The 26,831-nt window shown below is 50.2% G+C and overlaps 1 protein-coding gene across 18 annotated transcripts; it reads left to right on the top strand.

The window, feature by feature from the left end:
• The first annotated feature begins 15,609 nt into the window (after positions 1-15,609).
• LOC147652100 (maestro heat-like repeat-containing protein family member 7) lies at positions 15,610-25,356 on the top strand. 18 transcript variants are annotated; one of them, XM_086898896.1, is made up of 20 exons: positions 17,440-18,872; positions 18,972-19,127; positions 19,227-19,382; positions 19,482-19,637; positions 19,737-19,892; positions 19,992-20,141; positions 20,561-20,625; positions 20,754-20,870; positions 21,059-21,207; positions 21,535-21,682; positions 21,881-22,068; positions 22,158-22,295; positions 22,574-22,688; positions 22,846-22,983; positions 23,211-23,387; positions 23,519-23,674; positions 23,837-23,938; positions 24,306-24,400; positions 24,689-24,745; positions 25,026-25,356. In XM_086898896.1, exons 1-19 carry the CDS (start codon positions 18,743-18,745, stop codon positions 24,741-24,743), a joined length of 2,547 nt encoding a protein of 848 aa, XP_086755022.1. In that variant the 5' UTR covers positions 17,440-18,742; the 3' UTR covers positions 24,744-24,745; positions 25,026-25,356. The 18 variants fall into 18 exon arrangements, with proteins under 18 accessions (XP_086755025.1, XP_086755020.1, XP_086755029.1 ...); XM_086898892.1 differs by having other exon boundaries at positions 24,306-24,408; XM_086898895.1 differs by having other exon boundaries at positions 20,742-20,870.
• The last annotated feature ends 1,475 nt before the right edge of the window (positions 25,357-26,831 follow it).

The following is a 26,831-nucleotide window of genomic DNA, read 5'->3' as shown; positions in this document are numbered from 1 at the left end:
GCCCTGTGCGGGTAGACACACAAAGATAACCACGTCCCCAATACAGTACCTTGCTAGGACCTCCCTACAGTCCTGTTTTTGGATCTTTATAGCGAACTCATATTGGACTTTGAGTTTTCTCTGCTTCAGGCGCACTATGACGTATTGCTGCAGGCAAATCACTGTTTCCAAAAATACACAGAAAATTTAAAACAAATAAACAACGCAATAATCGTTCTTGTGGATCTTTGATCTCCCTAAATTTATTCAGATATTGTTTTAGGGTACCATTTGCTCGTTGTACTATTGCCTGACTCGTGGGGGAATGTGGAATCCCTGTTATGTGTTTGATTCCCCATGATTGCATCACCTGCTTAATTCTACTACTACAAGAAGCAGCTCCATTGTCTGTTTTAATAGAACGTGGAACTCCCATGACTGCAAAACAACTTACTAAATGTCGCTCAGCATTCCGTGCTTTCTCACCAGACTGAGCTGTGGCCCAGATATAATGACTATAAGTATCGATGGTGACATGCACATATTTAACTCTCCCAAACTCTGTAGCATGAGTAACATCCATTTGCCACAAGTCTTTAACCTGTAATCCTCTAGGGTTTACCCCAAGACCCAATCCACTGCCTTGATTATGAAAACTACAAATAGGACATGCTTTGACAATAGCCCGAGCCTCCTCTAAAGGTATCTGAAATTCCCAATGGAGACCTTTTGCATTTTGGTGAAAAATGGCATGAGCTTCTCTGGCTAATGTCTGTGGTGGGACAGGGCTATTTTGTGACAATGAAACCAATTGGTCTGCCCTAGCATTTCCTTCTCCTAAACCCACATCCCATTTGTGGCTAGGAAGATGGATAATTGCAAAGGCAGCAGTCCTCAACTTTACTGCTCTTTGAAACTGCAAAAACAGTTCATATAAACGAGGGTTTTTTACTTCCTTAATGTCTGCATTTTCAATACATTCACTTACTCCTGCAACATATAAAGAATCAGTTACCACATTAACAGGACCCTTAAACTGCACCAAAACCCAAACAACAGCAACTAATTCCAGAGTTTGTAATGTGTCCTCCTTTTGAGCTGGAATAATATGACAATAATTCACATTGTCCTTGTGAATCTTGCCATGTAGCAGCAGCTGTGCAAGATTTCTTTCCAGCATCAGTGAACACACAACAACCACTCTAATACCCATATCTCCCCTGTTTTCTTCTGTTGCTGTGTTAAGGCACTGATAAGACGTTGAGGTCCAAACCATACAGTAAGATTAATGTCCAAGTCTGGATCTCGCCTACGAACAACACCTGTCTGGATACAGTCCATTATTTTATTGAGAGCTTCTTGTTGCTCACTGGTGACCTGTATGGGTGCTGTAAGTTTGGTACCTTTTAAGAAAGCTCGTAAAGATTGTAAAAGTTCATTAGGAATACCCACAACAGGTTTAAGCCATTGTAAATCTCCAAGCAATCGCTGAGCATCATGAACAGTATGAAGTGACATGTTTAATGACATGTTTTTCTGAGGGGTAACATACTGCTCAGTTAAAGTCCACCCGAGATATTTCCATGGGGATGACTGCTGTATTTTCTCAGGTGCAACGATCAGTCCATTCTGAAGTAGTTGTGTTTGAATGTCTTTAACTTGTTTATCTGCAAAAGGTTGTGACTGAGCAAAAATAATATCGTCCATATAATGATAAATAATAGTTGTAGGCCACTGAACCCACAGTGGTTGCAAAGCATTATTAACATAAAGCTAGCACAAGGTAGGAGAATTACACATACCCTGTGGTAAAACTGTCCATTCAAATCTCTTGTCTGGTTCTGCTCGATTTAATGAAGGCAAGGTAAAAGCAAACCTGCAAGTATCCTGTTCATGCAGTGAGATAGTGAAAAAACAGTCCTTTAAATCAATTATTAACAAGGGCCAATCTTTTGGCAACATTGCAGGATTGGGCAAACCAGGTTGTAGTGCCCCCATTGGCTCCATTGTCCTGTTGTAGGACCAAATCCACCTGTACCCCGTAATTGATTTTTCAATGGTGTCAATTGATGAGTATATTGCGGTAGTGGCACCAATTGTGCAATTCACTGTCCTTTATCAATTCTGGTAGTGCCAGTGTATATGCAATGATATATATTTCACCAGAATAGTCCACATCAGTTACTCCAGGTAAAATAAACAAGCAGATGAATGTCCCAACACTATTGAACCCATAGCTTTTCCATTTATTATCACTGGTCCAATAATTCCCGTGGGAATCTTGTAGGGCTGAGATGTCAATAAATCCACAGTCACTGAGGCTGCCAGGTCCAGGCCCAGGCTCCCTGCTGTGGCAGGCTGGAGGGAAGTTGCACTGATGTTCCGGCAGCTGCTATTTGTGTCCTGGCGTGGCGGCTTTTTGCACTTCCTTTTTGACCTTCCCCTTTCCTGATCGCCGGTGGCAAATACTATCAGTGTGGGTATTAGACCAGCACTGACTGCACAAAACAGATGGTACGGAACATTCCTTCCAAATATGTCCAAGGTTGCCACAGCGAAAACATTTGAATCGGGAGGCTGGAATCCTGCCATTGTTGGTTGTAGCCGCTTGTAGGGGTGCAAGAGCTGCTAAAACCTGACTCCAAGCAGATGCAGCCTGCTTCTCTAACCCTTGCCCTAGTTCTTTAATTGCCTGGACTAACATTGCTTGTGAGCTCACTGGTAAATTAGACATCCTCTCTAATGCCTCTTCAATAGTCCAGTTAGCATTTAGGGAATTTAAAACTGACCTGGTTGCTGGATTACAATTTTGTAATGCACATTGTTTTAATAATGCTCCCCTCATATAATCAGGAGCACCTGCCCGCTCTATAGCTTCAGCCGCTTTATCAATAAATGCTCCAAATGGCTCATCTTGCCCTTGTTTAATACCCATATAAGATGGAATACCTCCTGGCTCTTTAATTTGGTCAAATGCAGCTTGCACTAATCCTTGAATCGGTGTAAAGTTTACGGGACATGCTACTTCCAATACAGCATCTGCTATTTCCTGATCTCCCTCTTGCAAAATATACCGTGCCAACGCAGCCCATGTCTCCTTTCTTTCCCATGCAATAGCCTCACCTAACTCATGCCCTATCTCAGGGACAGATTTATTTCCCATAGGGGAGGATGGTAACGGTGCCGAAGGCTCCGTTCCAGAATCAAGGTTAGTAGGTGAAGGAATTGGAGATGGCACAAAAGGATTAGCAGCTGCGGCAGGGGTCAGTGACTGTGCGGGGGGGAGTCAAAATTACTGTATTCATGGCGGGTGGCAATGGACACTCATTAACTCCCTCTAATAATCTATTTTTTGACATAGCTGCAGATGCCTTTGTGGCAGCTGCCTGTTCAGCCTGATACTGCAAGACAGCATTATGAACTGTCCACCATAGTTTTCCCAATTTTATAGCAGTTTTGTCATCATTAAAAACAGCTTCCCACAATTTATCTCCAAATTTTCACCACTCACTTAATTCATGGACTGTATGGGGATTCTGAAAACAACCCTGAGCATACCCGTAAGCAAGAAGTCCAGGAAGCTCCTTGCACAAATCAAAATCTTTAACCTGTCGCTTTTCTAAAAAGCAGGTAAATAAATCGTATGCTGCTTGCTTTCCATCTTACCGTCAGCGCTGTTGCAGCCCCTACAAGGTTTTGGCAGCACGTTACGGCCAGGACTCTCCTCCTGGGGCGCGGCACCGTTGCTGTGTGATCAGGACTCTCCTGTGAGTTGCCTGGAACACAGCACAGCTGTTGCATTTCGCCGTCCTTGCTGCAGAGGACCCGTCCCCTGTCGCCAACTCCCTTGGCCGACTCCTTTTGAAGGTCCCAAAGGTTCCAAAGGTCCCAAAGGTTCCAAAAGTCCCAAAGGTCCCTAGGGTCCCAAAAGTCCCTGTTGTTCGGGCGCCATTTGATGAGTTCAGCGGGAGAAAAGCAGCACTCAATATGAATGATCAGCAAGTCTCATTTATTGGTAACTCTAAAGCCACTTATATAGCATCAATAATTAGGCTCATACATAGTGCAAAAGCAAGCTCATTATTGGATATTTTCATTTAAGGTCAACTCCACCTAGTTCCACTTTCCTGTGATCACTCATCTATGCTGAATTCACATTCTTCTGATCACAGCGTCCTGTTCTCAGTTCACAGTTATCACTAAGGTCTTCCTGACTTTGCAACATCTCACACCAACTGTACTCTATTGTCTAATTCTTTCTCAGCTAACTGCTGCATGGGAACATGACCTTTGCTAGCTAACCAATCCTCTATAGTTACTTGTAAATGTTCTAACAAGTCTCTCCCCAAAAGGTGTCTCGGGGAGCTGGGCAGATATGGGAATTTATGAATGCCCCATTGCTTTCCAAGCTTATACTTTAATGGCTTGCAAAAATATGCTTTTTCAGGTTGACCAGTTGCTCCTATTACTGTAACATAATCCTTCCCCACAGGTGCTAAAGTCTTATTCAAGGCTGAATATGTTGCCCATGTGTCAACCAGAAATTCCACCTCTTTCCCTTTTTCCCCCAGTTTCAATTTTATAACCAGTGGATCTTCTGGGGTGAGATCTACTGGTCCTCTTCAGTCTTCTTTCACATATGCAATCATTTTCCCTTTTTCCCGGGCTCCCTTTTCCTGAAAGCCACCCCATTTCCACTCTGGGCATTGATTTTTCTAGTGACCATATTTATTACAGATTGCACATTGGTCTCTGCTCAGGTCTTGGGCCTTGTCTGTGTGATCCCTGTCCACGTTTTCCTCTCCCTCCCTCACTTACAACAGCTACAAACTAAATCATTCCTTGTTTATATCCTTCTTCCTGGTTATTAAAGACTCTCCATGCCTCATCCAACAAAGATTCTAAGTTACTCCCATCTGCCCCCCGAAGCTTTTGGAGTTTACTTCTTATGTCACCCGTAGACTGCCCCAGGAATAAATGAACTAACTGCTGTATCCCTACTTCAGACCCAGGGTCCAGTGATGTGTGACGATGCATGGCATCTCTTAATTTTTCAAGGAATTCGGATGGCGACTCAGAGGGTCCCTGCTTCATTGCAAATAAGGCTGACCAATTTATAGTTTTGGGGATGACTCTTTCCATCCCCTTTGCAATCCACTCCTGATACATTTCCAGTTTTTTTCAATTCTGTTAATCTGTTTGGATCCCACTGTGGGTTTTGGAGTGGGAAATAATCTTTCACATCCAGTTGTTGGGTTTTATAATAATCTTCTGCCAGATCCCCTGCCGTTTTTATAATTAATTGTTTTTCTGTCTTGGTCAGTGCATCCAATAATAATTGCATATCACTCCAGTCTGGATTGTGTTGTTTTATTATATATTGCAGACGTTTAGCTGTGTTACCTGGATCACTGCAGTAATTTTTAGCAACTTTTCCCATGCCTCCAAATCGATTGTGGAAAAGGGAACTTTAACCAATACCACTCCTCCCTCTGGTGCCACTGCCTCATGCAGAGGTGCCTGTATTATGTGTGTCTGTTGTCTAGTCCGGTGTGCAATCGGAGGGGTGTCTACATCCCCTGAGTCCGCATCCTCATCCTCATCCCTTTCTGGTCTTATGTGGGGAAGCTTAAGCAACTCGTCTGCCAGATCTTGTTCTTGGGCCACAGTCTGGTAAACCTTATCTGATTTTGTGCATCTTTGCCCTATGCTACACACTGAACAACACTACTTAAGCTTTCCCCTCTTAGTCTTATTTTCCTTCTCCAGGGCCAATGCCAGAGGGTCAGAGGGAGCCCTGATCCCACAGTCCCTCTGCCATTCGGGGTGATTTCGAAGGGAGAAAAACATATCAGCATATGATATCTCTGTCCACTTCCCTCCTGAGAAAGAGCACCAGTTGCAATAGCATGTTATAGTCCAAAGTTCCACTAGGTGGCCACCTCGCTCCCTCAGCCAATTTATATAGTGGCCACCAGTCCTTACAGAACCTGATTAAATCCCTCTTGTTCTCAGTTCCCCCACAATATCCAGCAATACCTTTCCAATGTGCAAGAATACAACCTAGCGGACTCACTTTAGGGATTTCTTTACTTTGTCTAGTGCCCTGCTTCTATTCTTATTTCCTCCTTCTTGTCCTGTCCCATTTCCATCCAAAATTTTCCTCACACAATTTCACTGTCTCTTCCCAATATTCTTCTCACACACCATTCCAATTTGTGGGCACCCAATGTGACTTTCCACACACAAACCTCAGAGTTTTCACTTGGCATGTGAAGCGTATGCCCCGATGGTTATTAAAGCAACAATACCAGCATCTACCCACGGTTAAAACAAATATTAACCATTTCACACTCAAGCACAACACTCCTCATTTACACTAGGGCTTGCTCCACACTGACCCCAGTCATTTCACTTTTCTCCGGCCGCCACAGTCGCCCGAGGTCGGAACCGCGGACAGAGCTCCACACTCGCTCTGCACCTCTGGTGTGTCTCACTCGCTCATTCACACACCAAACACACTCAGTGACTCAACGTGTCTGGACTTAGCATTCACACAAAACAAGGGTTCTCTCGACTCACCCCCAGAGTCGCTAGCAGGCTGCTCCATCAGCTCAGCGAGAACCCCTCAGTCAGCTGCGCTATCGGCCAGGATCGATCCCTTTCTCTCTGTCTCCGGCCCCTCCTGGCCAGGTGCTTGCAGGCCCACTGGGACTGTGCTGTGCATCAGACGTCTCTATACGGCTTATCAGCAGCCCCTTCCTTGATATTTAATTCATATCTTTATCCGCAAGGCCAGCAGGTTGTTGTCTGTCCCTGCGGTGAGTGATCCGAGGTTGGGGGTCTCTCCCAGGAAGGTCCTGGGGGCACACCAGGGAATCTTCTCCTCAGCCGCTCCCAGGGCCAGACAGAGATCCTCCTGCCTGGCTCGCCAAAATGATACGCGGATAGAAAGAACTCTATAGTCATAAGAGGAGGTATGAACTTACTCAGCACTGAGCTGCATGGGGGATATCTCCTCCAAAGGCATGCACTCCTTCGAGACTTGTTTCTCCCTTTTTATTCTCTATAAACTAAGGTTACACAGTACGCCTAACACATATTCATTTTCTCCTCGCTTCCTATTAAAATTAGTTCCACGCCTACTTGCAGCTGTGCACTGTTCCTTGTTGGTCACTCTGGTGGTCTTCTGGGGGTCTTTGGGGCTGAAGTCAGCAATTTTCCTTCAGCTGAACTTTTCACCTTGTGTTCTTGCGCATGCTCCCTTCAGTTCTTTTGAACCCCCCTCTTTCCATTTCTTCTGGCTTAGGGATCCAAAAGAATCCAAGGAACCCCTCATCCTATGGCGCATTTATGCTTGCATCCTGTTTACGTATTCCAGCTCCTTATATCATCCTGTAGTCTTTATTGCCTTCCTGCTATTATGGGAGCAGTCAGCATTTCACATGGGTTTTGTAGCCCCTTCTTTTACACAAGACAATTTCATAAATGATTCCTGATTCTGAATTTCTCTGTTTCAACCCAAGTGATGTCAAGGGGACATGCGGGTCACTGAACTGATACTAGGTTCCCAGAATAGATATCCAGTTGAAAGGAATGGGAGAGATTTCTCTTTACAAACAAACTGTGGGTAAAGCTAGGTACTGAGAGATGGAAGAAGCAATGCGTGGAACCACCAGATCCATAGGTTAAGAAAAAGGGGGGGGGGGGTATACATTAGAAGGGCGGTTTGGTATACATTATTAGGCGATTTGGGAAGCCTGTACCTCTCAAATACTTCCACCAATGGGTAAAGAGAGTGGGAAATGCAGCTGGGAAATTAGGAAAAAAAGGAGGCTGCATCCTCTAAAAATTTGAGAGACCCCAGGGGAATGCCCCATGGCCTTTCCCTTTATTCAAATAAAGTAACAAGACTCCTCTGTCTTTATTTTGGATATAAACCTCTGGTGTTTGTGGACTAATTTTCCTCGCATAAGTGCCTCATGAGTCACTGAGGGAAGATGGATGCCATGTGTGTTGCTGAGGTGTCATGAAGGTGCCCTGCATGCCACTCTGGGGCCATGAGGGTCACTGAGGGGGGCAGGTGCTCAGGATTCCACTGAGGTTGACATGGGGGGTCACTGAGCAGAGGCGGGTGTCTGTTGAATCCCTCAGGGAATGTCGGGGTCACCGAGGGAACGTGGGCCACATTTGAGGGGGAGTTGGGCATGCCGGGTTTGGCTGCGCACACATGCTGGTCGCTGAAGGTACCTGAGGGCCGCTGAGGGGACGTGGGCGCTCCCTGAGGGACCCGGGAGGGGCGGGCGTATCCCCATTGCGCAGCCGCCGCCGCCGCCGCCGCCGCTCCCGGCCGCAGGGGGCGTTTCCCGCCCAGGCGCGGGCGGCCCCGGCCCGCCGCTCCCCTCAGCCGCGGAGCGGGAACTCGAGCCCGCTGTGTCCGCCCCTCCGGGCCACGCACTGGGCGGCCTTCCATAAGCGGTGTGGGAGGTGCCCTGGGGCAGCCCAGCGCTGCTACCCGTAGAGGAGAATGGGGCAGGATTGTCTCAGGACTAAGGAGCGTTTCAGTTTGTGAGGGGTAAACCTGGAGTGGCTCAGAGGGAGAGAACTTCATAGCAGAGGAATGCTGGCATTATCTGGTGTCACCTGTAGGGCACAGAATGAACATTTGGGGGTTAAAGTTGAGGTAATCACTGGGCTGAGAGAATTATGAAATTGGAAGCAATCTCTGGAGTACATTTAGTGGACATTTGGCAGATAATTAGAGGTGACCTCGAAGAGACAAAATTATATTTGAGGAAAAGTCAGGTAATAGCTAGAGAGCACATTGAGATAATTTTGTGACAAAATCTGAGATAAATTTTAGGAGAAAGGAAGAACATTTTGGGAGTAAAATACCAGGTTATCTGACTCCCCACTACCTTGTGCCATACTCCAGCAGGAGGGACTTGCCCTCCCTGTCCCCAGCCAGCCCAGCCTGTGCACCTCGGGGTGTCCCCGTCACCCTGGTGAGGCCCAGCCTTGATGGCTTCTGCTGCAGGTCTGGGAGACACTTTGGGGAAGCGTCAGACTTGCTGGGTGTCAGGAACAAGGCGGCTGTCCGGGGGCTGCTTATCCCTCTGACACCCAGTTCCTCAGGGCTTCCTATTGCCCCAGCTCCTCAAGAGCTTCCTGTCCCCTTGGAGCCTCCAGCCTCCACACATCCCCCTCGTGCCGTCCCACAGCCTTGTCCTGTCATGGCCACCACAGTCCCTCATCCATTCATGGCTTCCAACCACCCCATCCCCTCAGGGTCTCCTCTGGTGTGGCCTGGCAGCAGCGCCGCAGCCCCACAGGAGCTCCAGAGGAGCTGCATCAAGAGGCACCTGGGAGCCCTCAGCAACCCAGCCAGCACCACATGGCATGAGGACACAGATGGCGCTTCCTGGCTGGGACAGGGCTTGTGTCTTCAGCAAAACCGCCAAAGGCCAAGGGCTTCTGGCCATTTTCCCTGCACCACTGCACACCTGGGCAGCTTGTTGAGCACAAGCACCATTTTCACCCTCTTCCCCTATGCCCTGTGCACCATGGGCAGCAAAAGAAAGCTCCTGGGAGTCTACTATAATATATCCTATATTTATATACTAAAGAAAAACAAAAAGAAACAAACAATCTTGAAGAAAAGGGAAATCTTCGCTTGCTCATGTGGCCCCAGCAGACAGAGCCTGCCAGATCAGCTCTGCAGAGCTCCAGCAGCGCAGCCAGCCGAGGCCCAACAGACAAGGTCATGGTCTCCACGCCCTGCGGAGCTGATCTCGCAGCCTCTGGAATGTGGAGATCGGAGTGGGGTCTCCTGCCCTCAGCAGCACAATGTCTGAATTCCCAGGCTTTCGACTGCCAGGCTGATGTCATCCATCATGTCTTCAAGGGCTGGAAGGGGTTTTCAGTGATAGATCTTCAAGATGCTTTCTTCTGTCTTCCATCTGCAGAAGAAAGTCAAAATACATTTGCTTTCGCATGGGAGAATCATAGCACAGGCAGGAAAAACCAACATTACCTGGACACATTGAGGGTATTACCTCAAGGGTCCAAAGTTTTTGGGAATTGCAATGAATAAGGTATAGTGATTGACCCACACAAATGAGGAGGAGTTATTAAGTATGTTGGGAAGAAATTCTGTTAAGATTTATAGGTCTTTTGACAGGTACTCTTGTTCTTCCAGTTTGGTTTTGAACCCTTTTCCGTTGTCCCCTCAATCCATCCCTTCCTTTCTGTGGTTACTGCCTGGCAGCTCTGGCCGGCAGGGCTGTCAAAACACGTCAGGGTGGGCGTACTCTTGTCCCTGGCAAGAGGTGGCAGGGAGTGGGGGACACTGGGTGCTGGGAGGCTTGGCAGGCCAACAGCTCACCACCAGTCAAGATGCAAGAAGGGCTTCACCGACAAAAGGCACAGAGGACTGACTGACAGACCTTGGGAGGAGCCAAATCTACCTCTAGGGATGAGGCCACGGACCCTAGGAGGAGCCAAGTATACATATATGGGCAAAGCCACTGACTGCCGGAGGTGCTGGGAGGAAATATAGGGACTGCTTATGAATATTAATGTAGCTGGTGCAACCTTGAGTGTATGAAAGGTAGAGACACCATTCTGTGGGCTGAGCCTCTGGTGAGCAGGAAGAGTCTCACAATGCTCCCAGCCCTGTCCCCACTTTGCTTTGTAACTTGAACAGGATCTAACTAGATTTTATTTACTCATTCCTGCTTATGGTCTGAGTCATTTTTAACAGGAATCAATTGGCTAAAGAATTAGAGCAATAGCAATCTCTGCCTGGGGAAGGAACACTCCCACAGTATGCAGATGATTTGTTGATTGCCACTGCAAGTACTAAAGAATGTTTTGAATGGGCAGTTTGAATGTTCTTGGATTGAATAGTTATTGAGTATCTCAACAGAAAGCCCAGCTGGAACAGCAACAAGTGACCTAACTCGAATATGAGGCCCCCGAAGAACAACGGTCCTTGGGAACTGCCCAGAAGAAAGCAATTTGCCAGACACATCAACCACAAACCTTAAGAGAACTCTTCCTTGGAATGACAGGTTGGTGCCAACTGTGGGTGTACAGCTATGGATTGATTGAGAAACCTTTATATGAATTGGTGAAAATCTCTGAAAATGCCGTGATATGGAACCCCAAAGCAAACAGGGCCTTTGAAAAATGGAAGCATTGAACTCATGAGGGTCCCTGCTTTGGGGCTGTGTGAAGGAAGTAATTTTGGTTATTCCCCCATGAGAGACAGGGAATAGCTTTAGTAGTTCTGGCACAACACCTGCGTCTTTACAAAAGGGCAGTAGCCTATTTTTCTAAGCTTGATACTGTGGCCAAAGGCTGGCCTGCCTGCCTTAGGGCAGCAGCAGCAGTGATCACAAACATTGAAGAAGCAAAGAAGTTTACACTAGGACAAAAGACGATTGTCTTAGTGTCACACACAGTGCCACCTGTATTAGAACAGAAAGGGAACCATTGGTTGTCTTCCTCGAGGTTCCAAAACTACCAAGCAGTCCTGGCCGAATCTGATGATACTGAAATTCAAGTGACCAATATTATTAACCCTGCCTCTTTACTGCAAGGAAGGTCTGAAGCTGAACCTGTAGTACGTGACTGCCTAGAGACCATCAGAGCTGTGTATTCCAGCTGCCCAGATCTAAAGGAGGAGCTGCTCCCAGGTGCCATGAAGTGGTTCACTGTTGGCAGCAGTTTTGTGAGACAGGGAGTGCAAAGGGTGGGCTACACTGTGACTACAGTCTTGGAGGTAATCGAGTCAAACCCGTGACCAGCAGGAGCCTCAGCACAAAAGGCTGAGCTAATAGCCCTCTGTCCTGGGGTGACTTTATGATGCTTGTACCCCCAGTCGTCTGTACTGTTGACGCTGGATATTAATTTCCGCATGTTTAAGACTGGTTCTGAGAGCAAAGAGAGGAAAAAAGGAAGCACGCAGTTTGTTTTCAGAAATTGCCCTCACTCCCCTGCATCCTGCTCCTGGACTGTGTTGTCTGCATTATGAATGGACAGTGAGACAGGTCTCCTTTGCTTTTAGTTAGTTTTTTTAGCTAGCTGAGGCAGAGAAGTCCCTTGGACTGTGGCTTTTCTTTTCCTTGGAATGGTTTAAACCTGCTCTGAACTGAAAACGCAGAGAAATACCAGGAGCTCATGCCTGTGGCCCACCAGGGCCTGGGACTCTGCACTCCAGCACTAGAGGGACTGATAAGAGACTGAGTGAGCCGAGTTACACTCCACAAAAAGGACTTTCTGAATTTACCATCTCTTCAGAACTGTGAAAAGTTTTATTGTTTAATATTATTCGTTTTTTATACTTGTGAATACTTGGCTGCTAAATAAACATTTTGTCCATTTTTCTCCAAAGAAATCTTTTCCCAAACCAATTGGGGGAAGGGCCGCTTGCATTTGCTTGCAAGAGGGACCGCATTTGGAGGTTTCTTCCCAAATTTACCCTAAACCAGGACACCCTCACTTGAGCATTAGAAATGGCAACGGAAAAGAAAAATATTATTTGCTCTGATTCCAAATATGCTTATGGAATTGTTTATGTCCACGGAGCCATAAGGAGGGAAAGGGGACTCCTGACTACATTCACCAAAGGAGATTGTCAAACATGCAGCTGAAATCCTCAGGCTCCCCGAGGCGGTGGAACTCCCATTGCAAGTGGAAATTATACATTGCTGAGGGCACTCTAAAGGTAACAGCCTCCCGGAAGCAGGCAACAAAAAATTTGCAGATTCTGAAGCTGGAATCACTGCCAAAAGAAATGAACCACTTGTGGCAGCTCTAATACCTACTGCAGTATCAACTAAGCAGCCTGTAAAATACCAACCTTCTGATTATAAATGGATTAATGAAAATAAAGGAAAACTTCTAGAAAATGGTTGGGGAAAATTAGAAACAGGTCAACTACTACCACCAGAAAAGTTTATGAGACATTGTGAAGTCTGAACGTGGGGAGAGAAATCTCACTGGGGAGCAGAGCCCTTACACCAATACCTAAGGGAAGAAATTGCAGGCCTAAGCTTGCAGGAAAGTGTTGAAGAAGTAACATCACAATGTGTGACTTGTTTGAAGAATAATCCAAATCCAACAGTTAGGCTAGAAAAAGGAGTTTTTAGGAGGAGCATTTCCTGGACACTTGTAACAGATAGACTTTTCTGAACTCCCAAGAAAGCAGGGGGTGATTTTGATATTTCCTGGTACTTACTGATACTTTTTCTGTGTGGTCAGAAGCATTCCTTTGTAGGACAAATAAAGCTAGAGAAATGACAAAAGCATTGTTGAATGAGATCATACCTAGGTTTGGTGCACCTAGAGAAATATCCTCTGATGGAGAATCACATTTCTGTGCACAAATGGTGCGAGCTCTCAGCAAAGCATTAGGAATCCAATGGCAGCTTTACACGCCCTATAGACCACAAGCTCGTGGTCAAGTAGAAAAGCTGAATCATATGATCAAACAACAGGCAGCTAAAATTGGTCAAGAAATGAATTTATATTGGTATCAAGCTTTACCTATTGCCCTTATCAGACTCAGAATAAAACCTAGATCTAAGGAAGAAGTTAGCCCATTTGAAATGCTTTATGGCAGACCTTATGGATGACATGTTCCTTGTGATGAAAATTTGATGCAAGTTGGTAATCAATATATCTATGACTATTTAATGGCTATAAATAAACAATTGCTCCAGAAGTTTAATACTGTGTTTGAGATTCAATCTAAGCAGACAGATCATAAATTGCATGTAATTGATCCTGGTGACTGAGTGTATGGTAAGAATTTTACAGGTGATCTTCTGCAGGAAAAGTGGGAGGGACTGTTCCAAGTGCTCCTGACTGCCTTTACATCCGTTTGAGTAAAGGAAAGACTGCCTTGATTCACTACACCCCAGTGAAGAAATCACCAAGTAAACCCTGGATGACCAAACCTGTTGGGGATTATAGACTAAAATGGAGATTCATTCATAAACCATTAAATTAATATTGTATTTCACTGTCTTTTTCATTGATTATACTGTCACTGCCTTCAATGTTGACACCTATGTAACACTGAAAGGGGCCACAGCTAATTACACAGGACTCAGGGATTTCTGTCTCTGCAGAGAGGTGCACCAATGGAACCTTCCCTTAACAGGGGTACCATCAAGCAATTGGTCAGATTTGAACCCCTACAGCTTACACAATACTAGTGCTCAATGTAGGCAGGCAGGATCTTCCCTGGGAAAGCCCCTTTTCCAATTACTACCTATCAAGGAGTCAGTCACATACACAGGGCTGAACAAGTCTGGGACAGATCTCGGCAACTTTTCCGGTAACACAGCTGGGTGGGTCCATGTCACTCAGCCAAGGTGGAAAACCTGTCTTTTTGATAGACAAACCAGAAACGAGTCTGTGAGAATTGATACCAGCTGTGATCTTACTGATGCATCTTGGTGGTTTTGTGGGAATGGAGTAGCATTAAAGCAATTACCAGGTGACTGCACTGGCCAATGTACCCATGGGATGCCTTATCCCTCATTTGCAGGTTATAAATCAAACTAATGAAATGACAGTTATTATTCAAGGACTATGGAAGAACAGACTCACTAAGAGAACATCCAATAGCCCACTGGTGTGATGCAGCACTAGGATTCACAGTTTTGTTAGGGCTCCCAATTTTAAGAATTGCACAACTGGAAAAGGCAATTTCAAACATCTCAGCCAAAACAGGATTGCTAACTCAACAGCAGATGCCTTACTGTGACAGATTGGCATTTAAGAAAACAAAGAGAAACACCTAAAGAAGTTAAAACTGCTGGAGGCTGATGGGAGTTTCTCTCCTGGCCATTTTTGAGAACTGACAGCAGTTTTGACCATTGAAAAGTGAGATCAACCTGTGAACACCACCGTAAGACCTAAGCCTGGGAATTTCTTTGTTTCTTTGTTTCCTGGCTGTGAAAGGTACCAGAGCTCCAGCTGGCTTCCCGTTCCCCTGCCCAGACCATGTGGCCCGGGCAGGGGCTGGGCTGGGCCTGCTGCAGCTCCCGGCCAGGAGATGGGGCCTGCAGGGCTTCACCCCGGGCTCTGGCCGGGCCAGGCCGGTCCCTGGCTCAGCTGCAGTTTTTGCCATTGCTGAGTTTCATCAGAGACTGCCGAGTAAGGAGAGAGAAAGCCATTGACTTGCAGTGGGCTGAGACAGAGACTACACTTTCCAGAGCAACCATGAAAAAAATCTTCCATCACAGACAGGTCCAGCGGCTGCTCTGGCAGAGATCACAGAACCATCTACAAAGCCTGGGCAAGATTTTAACTCTTTCGCTACCCAGCTGAGACTTGCAGATTAATCCTTTTTTTTTTTTCAGAGAGAGAGAGGAAAAGAGAGAGTGATCAACAGGTAAAGAGACAACATAAACTATCAAAGACAGTGAAGAAAGGAATTAAGCTTCAGATGGGGAGAGAAATAAAGAGATGCTTTAATAAGCTGAAATATTCTTTTGCTAAAACTGTAGAGATGGACAATAGTGTTCTGAAAAACTCCTTTAATTCATGAAAGAGTATTTTGGGGGGAATAGAGTATTTCAAAGTGTGAATTTAAGCAAATGGTGATGTAGTTGTGATCTTATGTGATGCTGGAACAAAAACGGAGAAGTGAGAGTTGTTGAAAATTTGTGGCCTTAGGCAGCAAGGAGAAAACTTCTGTTTCCAGAGATACTCACAGAGACAGATGAAGATAACTTTTACCTTTGAATAACTCATCCTTAAAATGACACCCCTTGAGCCATGACCTATAACGCACCTCAGCGTGATGTCAAAAATGTGAGGAGAGAACTGATGACAGAGTTTTCCAGGTGGCTGGCATCAGAGCAATAGAAAACCATAGGAAAATGGTTTTCTTGTGAACAACTCCATAGATTAGCAGAAGAGAAGTTCTTTTTCTCTACAAAGACTGATGAAGAGACTATAGCAAAGTTGGGACTGTTTTAACCATCAAAGTTTTTTGTCTCTGTGTTGTCATGTGAACGAGAGAATGGTTGAGTAGTGGGGAAAAAGGAGCTCTGGAAGTTTTATTCTGGTTCCTTATTCTTGTAGTTTTGTTCATAAATTTTGTTTATTCCTTTAAAGTTTTAAGCCTGTTTTGCTCTTCTTCTAATCCATATCTCACAGCAAGAAATGAATAAGTTCTCTAGTGATTTTTTTTAGCTAATGCTTTAAAAGCACAACACTTACTAAGACTACAAAATGAAATAAACTCACTAGAAGAAGCAGTCTTTCAAAACCACGTGGTGTTAGAGATGATAACATCCCAAATGGGAAGAGTTTGTATTCTAATTAATACCAGTTGTTGCACTTGGATAGATCAGTCAGGGCAAGGAGCAATGGATTTCCATACCGTTTGGCAACGTGCAAAGGTGCTCCCTGAAGTAACCAAAGATGATACGTCTTGGAGTAAACATTTGTGGGGAGCTCTAACATCTTGGCTACCTTATATGAATTGGCTAACACAACTGTTTGTAGGAATTTTAGGAATTGGAATAATAATCTTAGGAACCTGCATGATGAGCCAGAGTTTCATATGGTATTGTAGCCAAGCTGTCACCACGTATCACAAATGGAAGCAAATTAAAATGACATTCAGGATCAAAACAGGTAAATATTTTGTGACCACAACAAGACTATAGCTGCAAAAGAATTTGCAAAGGATAAAAGAAAGGGCAGACTTGTTGCAAAGGCAATGAGATAATGTTTGAGCTACACAAAAAGCTGGAGCTGTGCAGTAAGTAGTAGTGTTGTAACAGGGTATGTAAATGAAGCACTTTTTAGAAATCAGCAAATTTAGCAGAACAAGTGAACTGCAAAAACTTACCACTGACTGTGTGAGCAGACAATCTTATAGAGCATGCCTTGGAAGGAGGGGTGAAAAGTTTAAGCCTGAGGAAGACTTATGAGCCATCATCCAAAACAACCACCAGGAGGCTGAGGACCATCTCGTGCAGAAGCCGCACATGTGCTACAAGGTTTTACATAACCACGTCATTGGAAAATACGCTGCAATATGAAGGTTAGGAAAGTATCATGTGCACATTAACTAAAAAAATGTATAAAAGGTAGTACGGTGTGAAGAATGGATGAATGGGTAAAGCAACACCCCTAAATCTCGGAATCGAATAAACAAATACCTGCTCCATAGGTCTTATATTAAGGAGTATGGTTTCCTTGCCCAGTTTCTGGGCAGCAGCACCATAATCAGAGACACAGAACATCTTCTCTGCCCAGAGTTATCCCAATAGTCTGCACTTCCCCATGGGTCTGCCTTGAGGTTCACTGGGGACCTCCCTGTTTGTAGCCATCATTTCCCGTGCTCAGCAGGGATGCAGTTGTGTTTGGACATGAGCTGCCACAGCCAGACACGCAGCAAGAGGAATGTAGAATATCAGAGGCTGTGTAGATCCATTTTTTTTTCCAGGATGCAAGAAAGAAAAGCAGAAGGAAACATGGGAGAACCTCAGTACAATTGAATTGTCCAGGGAAACCCAGAAACTGATGGTGTTCTGGTGCTACTGCCAATCCCTTCTAAGGAAAAAAAATTATTCCAGGAAGGGGCAACATCATCTGACAGATATCAAGAGTTGATCCAGGAAGCCCCTGCAAGATGGAGCCCAACCCCCAATGCACGTGGGCTTTGCCTGCCCTCTGGCACAGAAGCCCCCCAGGGGCACAGGTCTCTGGGGCAGGAGAAGGGCACCAGCACTGCCAGGGCTCGTTTGGGGGGGCGGCAGGTCTGCCTCAGCAGGGACCTGCCACACCTGCTGATTTCAGTGCTGGCCAGGGCCCGGGGCTCAGAGCAGCGTTCGTGGCCTGGCCCACACGTTCCTTGTCTGTGTCACACCCTGGGCAGGTTTAGGATGGCCACCAGCCGGGCCGTGTCCCAAGGAGGCCGTGCCAGCTTCTGTGCAAGGCCCCGTGCCCTTCCTGCTGCGGCTGCGTCGGCAGCCCTGGGGGCTCCTTCTGCTGCCCTGAGCCTGCAGAGCAGGGCAGCGTTTGCTGCTGGTTTGAGGCGTTCCTATAGATCCCATTGGGCTGTCTTAGACATTTGGGGCAAGGGATTTCTTCCAACTGGGACCACTTTGGGGGGGGATGGGGGGCAGGGGGAGAACCAGGGCACATGGCAGTGTTTGCAAGGGCCCTTTGTGACATGGTCAGCGTGGGATGGAAAGGAACAGGGTGTCAGAGGGCCCTTTGTGACACGTGGTGACAGAGGAGCTGGCCACAGCGACAGGTCCATGCCACAGTGCTCGGTGCACGCGACGGGACAGGACGCGCCAGAGCGGTGCTGTGAGGAGCCCCCGCACAGCGCACTCGTTTGTGTCTCACCCGGAGCTTCTCTGAGCCGTCATTCTTGCAGGTGACCTCGAGGCCAGACCACAGGACTTGGTGACCTGTGGCCTTGCCGAGGCTTCTTTTCTTAAGGTGCCCTCGAGGGCAGACTGTGGGACTGGTGACCTGGAGCTTTTCCGAGGCATCGCCCATCTCTGCAGTCACTGCCCTTGAGACCAGGGCACAATCCTTGACGAGGAGCCTCCTGTCCTTGTGGCAGGAGCCCTCAAGACCCGAGTGCAGGATTTGCTGTCCTGCAGTCTTGACAGAACTTGAGTCTTGCAGGTGCCTTCCAGGCACAACTGTAGGACTTGCTGCCTCAGAGCTTTTCTGAGGCATCTCTCTTGCAAGTACCATAAATCCAGACACTGCCATGGAGCAGCGACCCCCAAGAGTTCCCAAGCTGGCCTGGCTGGAGGAGGAGGAGAAGGAAGAAGAAGGCCCTGGAGCTGCCCCAGAAGTAGAGACCGAAGAGGTGCAGGAGTTCCAGGTGCCACAGGAGGGTGAGTTGCAGAGCTCGGCCTTAGGGCTAGTGCCTGTTGCCAGCTTAGCCCCATCCCATTGCATGCCATGCCATCCCCTGGTGCTGTTCCGATGGAAAGGATGGGAGAGTGTTGGAGAAGATCTGGAGCAGCGACCCCCGAGAGTGCCCAAGCTGGCCTGGGTGGAGGAGGAGGAAGATGAGGAAGAAGAAGGCCCTGGACCTGCCCCAGAAGTAGAGATGGAAGAGGTGCAGGAGTTCCAGCCGCTGGAGGAGGGTGAGTTGCAGAGCTCGGCCTTAGGGCTAGTGCCTGTTGCCAGCTTAGCCCCATCCCATTGCATGCCATCCCATCCCCTGGTGCTGTTCCGATGGAAAGGATGGGAGAGTGTTGGAGAAGATCTGGAGCAGCGACCCCCGAGAGTGCCCAAGCTGGCCTGGGTGGAGGAGGAGGAAGATGAGGAAGAAGAAGGCCCTGGACCTGCCCCAGAAGTAGAGACGGAAGAGGTGCAGGAGTTCCAGCCGCTGGAGGAGGGTGAGTTGCAGAGCTCGGCCTTAGGGCTAGTGCCTGTTGCCAGCTTAGCCCCATCCCATTGCATGCCATCCCATCCCCTGGTGCTGTTCCGATGGAAAGGATGGGAGAGTGTTGGAGAAGATCTGGAGCAGCGACCCCCGAGAGTGCCCAAGCTGGCCTGGGTGGAGGAGGAGGAAGATGAGGAAGAAGAAGGCCCTGGACCTGCCCCAGAAGTAGAGACGGAAGAGGTGCAGGAGTTCCAGCCACTGGAGGAGGGTGAGTTGCAGAGCTCGGCCTTAGGGCTAGTGCCTGTTGCCAGCTTAGCCCCATCCCATTGCATGCCATGCCATCCCCTGGTGCTGTTCCGATGGAAAGGATGGGAGAGTGTTGGAGAAGATCTGGAGCAGCGACCCCCAAGAGTGCCCAAGCTGGCCTGGGTGGAGGAGGAGGAAGATGAGGAAGAAGAAGGCCCTGGACCTGCCCCAGAAGTAGAGACGGAAGAGGTGCAGGAGTTCCAGCCGCTGGAGGAGGGTGAGTTGCAGAGCTCGGCCTTAGGGCTAGTGCCTGTTGCCAGCTTAGCCCCATCCCATTGCATGCCATGCCATCCCCTGGTGCTGTTCCGATGGAAAGGATGGGAGAGTGTTGGAGAAGATCTGGAGCAGCAACCCCCGAGAGTGCCCAAGCTGGCCTGGGTGGAGGAGGAGGAAGAGGAGGAAGGCCCTGGAGCTGACCCAGAACTGGAGATGGAAGAGGTGCAGCAGTTCCAGCCAATGCAGGAAGGTGAGTGGCAGAGTTGGGCCACAGCACTGGTGCTTTCTGCCAGCTTCATCCTATCCCATCTCGCCCCATCCCATCCCATCCCATCCCATCCCATCCCATCCCATCCCAACCCATCCCATCCCATCCCATCCCATCCCATCCCATCCCATCCCATCCCATCCCATCCCATCCCATCCCAGATTATCCCATCCCGTTGCATCCCATTGCAATCCATCTTATCTCATCCCACCCACCCTATCCTGTGGAGACACACCCAGGGACAGGATACAAGTGGAGCGGGGGCTGCCCCCCCAGCAGTGGCCGTGCTCCATCCCCTGGGCCATACCTGGGCTGTCCCTGTCTGGGGATCACAGGGCTGGGCCGCGCTCTCCAGCCGCTCCTGCAGCCCCTCAGCTCTGGCCGCTCTCACTCTTTGCCAGATGCAGCCATGGACCAGACACAAGAGCAGGGCCTTGCCTGTGGCCTCTTCCACAGAACAGCACAGGTACCTGCAGCCATCCCCAACTGGCCTGGGCATGCTGGCACATGCTTGGAACACTCCATTCAATATCCCTCTCTTCCCACCCTTCCTTCTCCTACGCAACATGCAAATTCATCAAGCACATTTGGCAGGAAGAGACCAGCGTCATGGGCACTGGATCCATGGAAGATGGTGACGTCTACACCAGTGACACCAGTGCTGCCATGCTGGAATTCATTTTGGAGGAGGGTGTTTCCATTCCAGAGCAAGTAAGCAGCCTGTGGCCAGGGTTTGACCCTCCAGGGTTCGCTTGGCCTCCCAAGCCACACCTGCTGATCACTCTAAGCCTTTGAGGCCATTGCAGCGTGGTGACAAGGGAAGCACTTCTCTGGAGATGCTGGGGACATTCCTGACTCCCTCTGGCAGCTTTCTGAGTCTCCCCTTGTGCCTTCTCCAGGTGCCTGCCATGGTGAGGTACATCCACCAGTGGCTCATGGCCAATGAGTCTGCTGACTCCAGGCTGGGCAGGACCCTGCTGGATCTGACCGAGGCACAGCCCACTGACGTGGTCATTGCTCTCCTGCGTGTGGCCCCAACGTGTGACAGGTACGGGACCCACGTGCCCAGAGGGCTCAGGGCTCCCCAGCCCATCAGCCTGCACAGCCCTGCCCAGGTGTCTGAGCAACAGAGAGTTGCAGGGTCCTGTGTACCTGGGACCTTTCCCAGCCCTCCTACATTGGCCCCCAAGCCTGCTGCCATGCTATGCCCCCTCAGGGCCCTGTCCCTGCAGGGCTGGGTTGCCTGGGTGCTGCTGCCAGCGAGGGGCAGCGGGCAGAGGCAGAGCTGGCAGCCAGCTCAGCTCCCCCCGCCACTGCTGCCCAGTCCACGGGGATTTGTCTGAGACCCCTGTGAGACAGAGCTGTCACCCCACAGAGCTGCAATGACCATGTGGAAGACCATCATGTGCTCGAGCAGGACTATGGAGCCAGTGGTGCAGAAACTCCTCGATGTGCTGAGAACCTGGCCAGAGCACAGCACATGCACCTCCGATGGGGACAACACGGGTGTCTTTGCCCTGGCTGTGAGTTTCTGGAACTGGCCTTTGCTCACCCCATGGCCGACTGCCTCTTCAGCAGCTCCGTTTCCTCCTTCCCCCACTGCATCTCCCTACCTCAGGCACTGGGCTGAAACCAGGCCTGGAGCTCACTGCCACACTCAGGCCCTGCCACCAGGACACCTCAGCACTGAGCACTGTCTCTGGGTTCTTTGTCCTCTGTAGGCGACAGTGGTGATGTGGAAGTTCCTTCGGATGCCCTGCATCCCATGTGTACTGAATGTGTATTTCCCTCGCCTCTTTGTGCATCTGGTCTTTCAAGTGCTCTTCAGCACTTTGGAGATGCCACAGGAGGTTGATACCTTCTGGAAGGCATGCCAGGAGCAACACTACCTTGCCATCAGCCCCAACAGGTGCTCCATCCCACTCCTCCTGTCCCTGCCACATCCCCAGGGCAGGAGCCAGTGCTCCCAGCGTGACCTGGGCTTTGCTGTGCACACAGGTTTGCAGTGCAGACCCTGAAGTCCTTGCTCTGCCTTCTCCGGTGTAAGCATGTAGTGGTGGAAATGGAACGCAAGCGTGGCTGGGACACGTTGCTCTGCGCTGACACCCACCATCATGCTGTGGGTCTGCTGGCCAGGTGAGACCCCTTCTCCCCATTGCCTCTGGCATTTGTGCCCCGTGCTGAGGTTGCCCCACATAGTCCCCATTGTCGTGGGCCAGAGGGCCTCGTCACCGAGGGACAGCTAAGGAGACTGGAAAAGGCTGGGAGAGGAGGGTGTCCAGGAGCAGCCACCTCCCCAAGGGCCCACGTCCCCTTGCAGGCTGGTGGGGAAAGATCAGCCCTCTGTCAGTCTGTGAGTCATTCCTGGGAGAGCCGCTGGCTCAGAGTTTTCCTTCCTTTTTTTCTCTTGTCAGAGAAATGTGCTCTTCATCCATACAATTGTGTTCCGGAGTAGCATTCTACCTGCTCAGGCTGCTCAGCAAAGAGTTGTCATTGTGGGATTTCGCTGCTCTGGCATTCCTTGTAGAGGTGAGCCTGAAGGCGAGCTGCCTTCCACCTCTCTGCCTTCTCATAGCTGCAGCTGTCTGGGACGGTGCCCATGCCCTGTGCTGCTGCCTGGGCCCAGCTCTGTGCGGTTACAGCTTCCTGCTGGCCAGCTCCCCTGTCACTGCCCTGTGCCTTTCAGATCCTGGACTACCTGGACTTGAGTGAATACTGTGACAGCATCCTGGACATCATGTCACAGAATCTGCAGAGCGAGTGCAGAGAGAGGCATTGCTTGGCACTCAGAGGCCTCCTAGTGCTTGCCAAGAATCCGTCCATGGTGAGAAGGGGGCAGTGGCTGAAGCCATGCGGGCAGCGTAGGGATGGGGAATGCAGTTGTTGGGATTGGCTGGGCTTCGGGCACCGAGGCAGCTGCTCCCAGCTCTCCTTTTCCCAGCTCATCTGCCTGAGTGCTTTAGCCTCGGGCAGATGAGCTTTAGCCAGTGCCTTTGGCCTCTGGGCCCTGTGGCAGCAGGGTGGGGTTTCACAGACTTCTCTTCCCCACAGGCCAAGAAAATGTGGAGCCTGACTGAAAGCCTGCTGGAGCTCCTGCAGGAAAATGATAGTGACGTGGTCAGGATGACCATAGTTCTTCTCAAATATTTGTTCCTGTATAATAGCACCCCGATAGCCAGCCCCATCGCCCAGCAGCTGGCTGAGGTGCTCCTGGCACTTTTTGACAATGTAAGGTTCTGTGTCTCCAGCCACAGGCACTGGGTGCTGCACAGACATTTTGTGCCCTGTGGATTTGCAGGCCAGTCAAAAGTGGGTGAGAAGCAGCCAAAGCTGAAGTCTTTTTCCTTCCTTTCATACAGGATGATAGCCAGGTGCAGCTGGTATCCATGTTTGTCTTTCAAAAGATGATAGATTTATTCATGGAAGAGGGAAGAAAGGCCCTGAAGTCACACGTGCACCACAGCTTGCTGCCACTCTTCTTCCACTGCCACGACGAGAACCAGCAGGTGGCTGAGGTGAGGACTCCAGGGCTGCTGCTGTCACCCGGGGAGAGGGCTCGGCTGCCTCCTGCAGGCCTGGCACCTTGCCGGCTGCAGCCTCCTGCAGGCCTTGGCACACGAATGCGCCTCCTGTGCCCTGGCTTGTGGGGCCATCTGCGGGTCTCTGGTGCTCTCCAGGCGTCCCGGGAAACTCTGCATTCTTCAGCCAGATTCCTGAGGAGGAGAGATATTGAACAGATGCTGGAGGTGGATCAGACATGGAGGTTCGGCGAGGGCCTGGTAAGGACGGCTTGGAAGGCCCAGCCTCAGCCTGGAGAAGCCCCCTGTCCCCGGCGCTCGGTGCATGGGGCTGGCAGCTGGATCTCTGCCCAGTGCCGCAGCCGGGGCCACACGGCTTCTTCTCCAGGCTCCTGTGGCCCCGAGCCGGCTGCCGATGGAGCCCCGAGCCACTGGGGCTGCGGGGCGGGCCGGCACCGCGTCTCCCTGGGCAGCAGCCGGCCCTCTGCCCCCTCCAGGGCCCGGCGCCAGCGGCTGCTGCCCGGTGCCTCAGGGCTGGGCGGGCACGGGAGGCCGGGGCTGGCCGCAGGCAGCGCCCGGCCGAGGGGCAGAGCCCGCGCCAACCCTTCCCTCCTGCCGCTCTCTGCAGCTGGCACAGGACGAGAGCCGAGCGGCCGAGCACCTGCGCCGGGCCCTTCTCTATCTGGACAGCCCACAGGAGTCCCTGCGAGCAGCGGCCATCAGGTTCATGGGTGAGCCACGAGCCCGGGCTCCCTCCCCGCCCCGCCGCAGCTCGGACCCGGCCCCGGCTGCTGCTGTCCCGGCAGCGGCACCCGGACCCGGCACCCTGGAGCCCCGGCTGCCCTCAGGGCTGCTGCCGGCCTCTGGCAGCCGTGCCCTTGGGCTGAGTCAGGATGCGGCAAGGGCTGGGGCTGAGCCCTGCCGGGGCGGGAGGGCTTGTGGCCCCAGGGCTGGCAGCGCCGCTGGCAGGGAGCTGTGCTGCCGGGGCCCTGACAGGCTCTGTGTTCCCAGGGATGGCCGGGGAGCACATGAGAGGGCAGAAGGAAGAGCTGCAATTCATCTGTGAGGGTGAGTGAGGGCAGCGGGCTGTCAGCGGGGCTGGCGGGGGGAGCTGCAATCCCTGGCCAGGCTGCGGAGGGCTCTGCTCAATGTGCGGATGAGGGGCAGCGTGGGCAGAGCACAGCGAGACTTCAGGGGCACGTGGGGCATTCGTGGCCAGCAGCTTCGGGCTGCTCCCTGCTCCCTGCTGCCCATGGCAAGAGCCGGCTGGGATGGCCCTGGCAGGGGGCTCTTCGTGGGCCCGGGCAGGTCTGGGAGCTGCCCGTGGCTCTGTTTGTCTTTCTTCCAGCCCTTGAGAATATGGTGGATGATAGCAGCCCTGCCATCAGAAACCTTGCAATTGAAGTAGCATTTGTACTCCGGGCAGTACAGAGAGCTCCCTACTCCTTCTTTCGGATGCTGCGAGATCAATTCTGCAAGGCATGGAAGAAACGTCCCCGTCTGTGCAGCAGCAGTGCCTGGCTTTGCTGCTGGAGTTCTGTTGAGAGTTGATCTTGGAGCCACTGTCTGCTGGGGTCACCAGAGCCAGCAGGGATTTTTCTTTTCTTTTCTTTAAGATTGTCTTTCTTTTTATTTTGGGTTTTTTTTGGTAGTATGTAAATATATAATATGTTATAATAGACAGTCTCCCAGGATCTTTCTTTCGCTGCCCAGGGTCTGCAGGGCATGGGGGAAGACGGGGGAAAGGGTGCTTGTGCTTGGCAAGCTGCCCAGGCGTGCAGCGGTGCAGGGAAAATGGCCAGAAGCCCTTGGCCTTTGGCAGTTCTGCTGAAGGCACAAGCCCTGTCCCAGCCAGGAAGCGCCATCTGTGTCCTCGTGCCCGTGTGGTGCTGGCTGGGTTGCTGAGGGCTCCCAGGTGCCTCTTGATGCAGCTCCTCTGGAGCTCCTGTGGGGCTGCGGTGCTGCTGCCGGGCCATGCCGGGGGAGACCCTGAGGGGCTGTGGGAAGCTTTGAGGAATTGGGTGTCAGAGGCTCTCAGGCAGCTACCTTGTCCGTGACACCTGGCTGCTCGGGTGCCAGCATTTCCCTCAGTTTGGAGGGACCCTGTGTAATCAAGTGTGTAACCCTGGTCTGGGCCTTTTGGAGATGTGGGCCCAGGAGTTGTGGGGCTGGGTAAGTGCCATCCCTGTCTTTGGGACTGGAGCCCCCTACCCCTCAGCCTTAGGCCATGAGCTTGATCGCCTGGGTGTTGAGTCTTGTTCCTCTTGCAGTGGGGTGTAAGGTGAAATGAATGGGCAGGACACCTGAGTCCTTTTTGTGCCTTTATTAAGATATCAGCTCCAGGGTGGGGGCTCAGGAGTGGCACGCCGCCACTGCTCCCACGAGGTCGCCAGAAAGGAGGTGTTTCAGTCCTGCCCCTCGACAGGCCTGGGGCTTCCGTCCTCACAGGAATCCGTGGAAGATCTCTCGTGACTTGTTTGTGTAGGGGTGTCATCCCAGTCAAGCTCTTCCCTGATGATGGCGCGGACTCTGAGTCGAGGCTGGGAACATCCTGGTCTCTCTGCCAGTTGGGTTATGTTATAAATGCAACGGCAAAATATGATTAATATAGACAGCGATTTATTTTAAAACAATTTCAATCACAAACGGGAGAAAAAAAACACAATAAAATAGATCAGCGCAGCGCTGGGTGGACAGGGGTCTATACCCAGAGGTACAGATTTACCCAAATCCACACGGAGGGTAGAATGTCCAGGGTTTTTATAGGGGTTTTGTGCCCTGAGGCCAAAACTCCGAGCAGTCACTGTTCAACAAAGCGTCTTGATAGTTGGTTGAATGGATTTCCTGGAACCGGCGAACTGAATCAACAGACAGTGGGGCAGAGTCTCCTCATATGTAAAAAGGTCTTGGGTGTTCTTTGATTTCATCCTGGTTTGGGCCATCAGGATGGAGTGGTTGGCTCCGGTGTTGGAGCCGAAGAATATCTCGGCTGGGCTTTTTTCTTTGTCCAGCCTGATGGCCCCTGTCCTGCTTATTCTTTTAGGTTGATGGGCGCCGGCTAGGATCGTTATCCCGGTGCCGGCTAGAATTGTTATCTCTAACATGGATGTTTGCGGCTGGACCTAGGGAGGAATCTTTGGCCACACTATATTTT

The sequence above is a fragment of the Cyanistes caeruleus genome, chromosome 7 (genome assembly GCF_971803275.1).
Source record: "Cyanistes caeruleus chromosome 7, bCyaCae1.hap1.1, whole genome shotgun sequence".
In the NCBI taxonomy this organism is placed as follows: Eukaryota; Metazoa; Chordata; class Aves; order Passeriformes; family Paridae; genus Cyanistes; species Cyanistes caeruleus.
The sequence above is the reverse complement of the archived record's forward strand: the minus strand, read 5'-3'. Positions and strand labels throughout refer to the sequence as shown.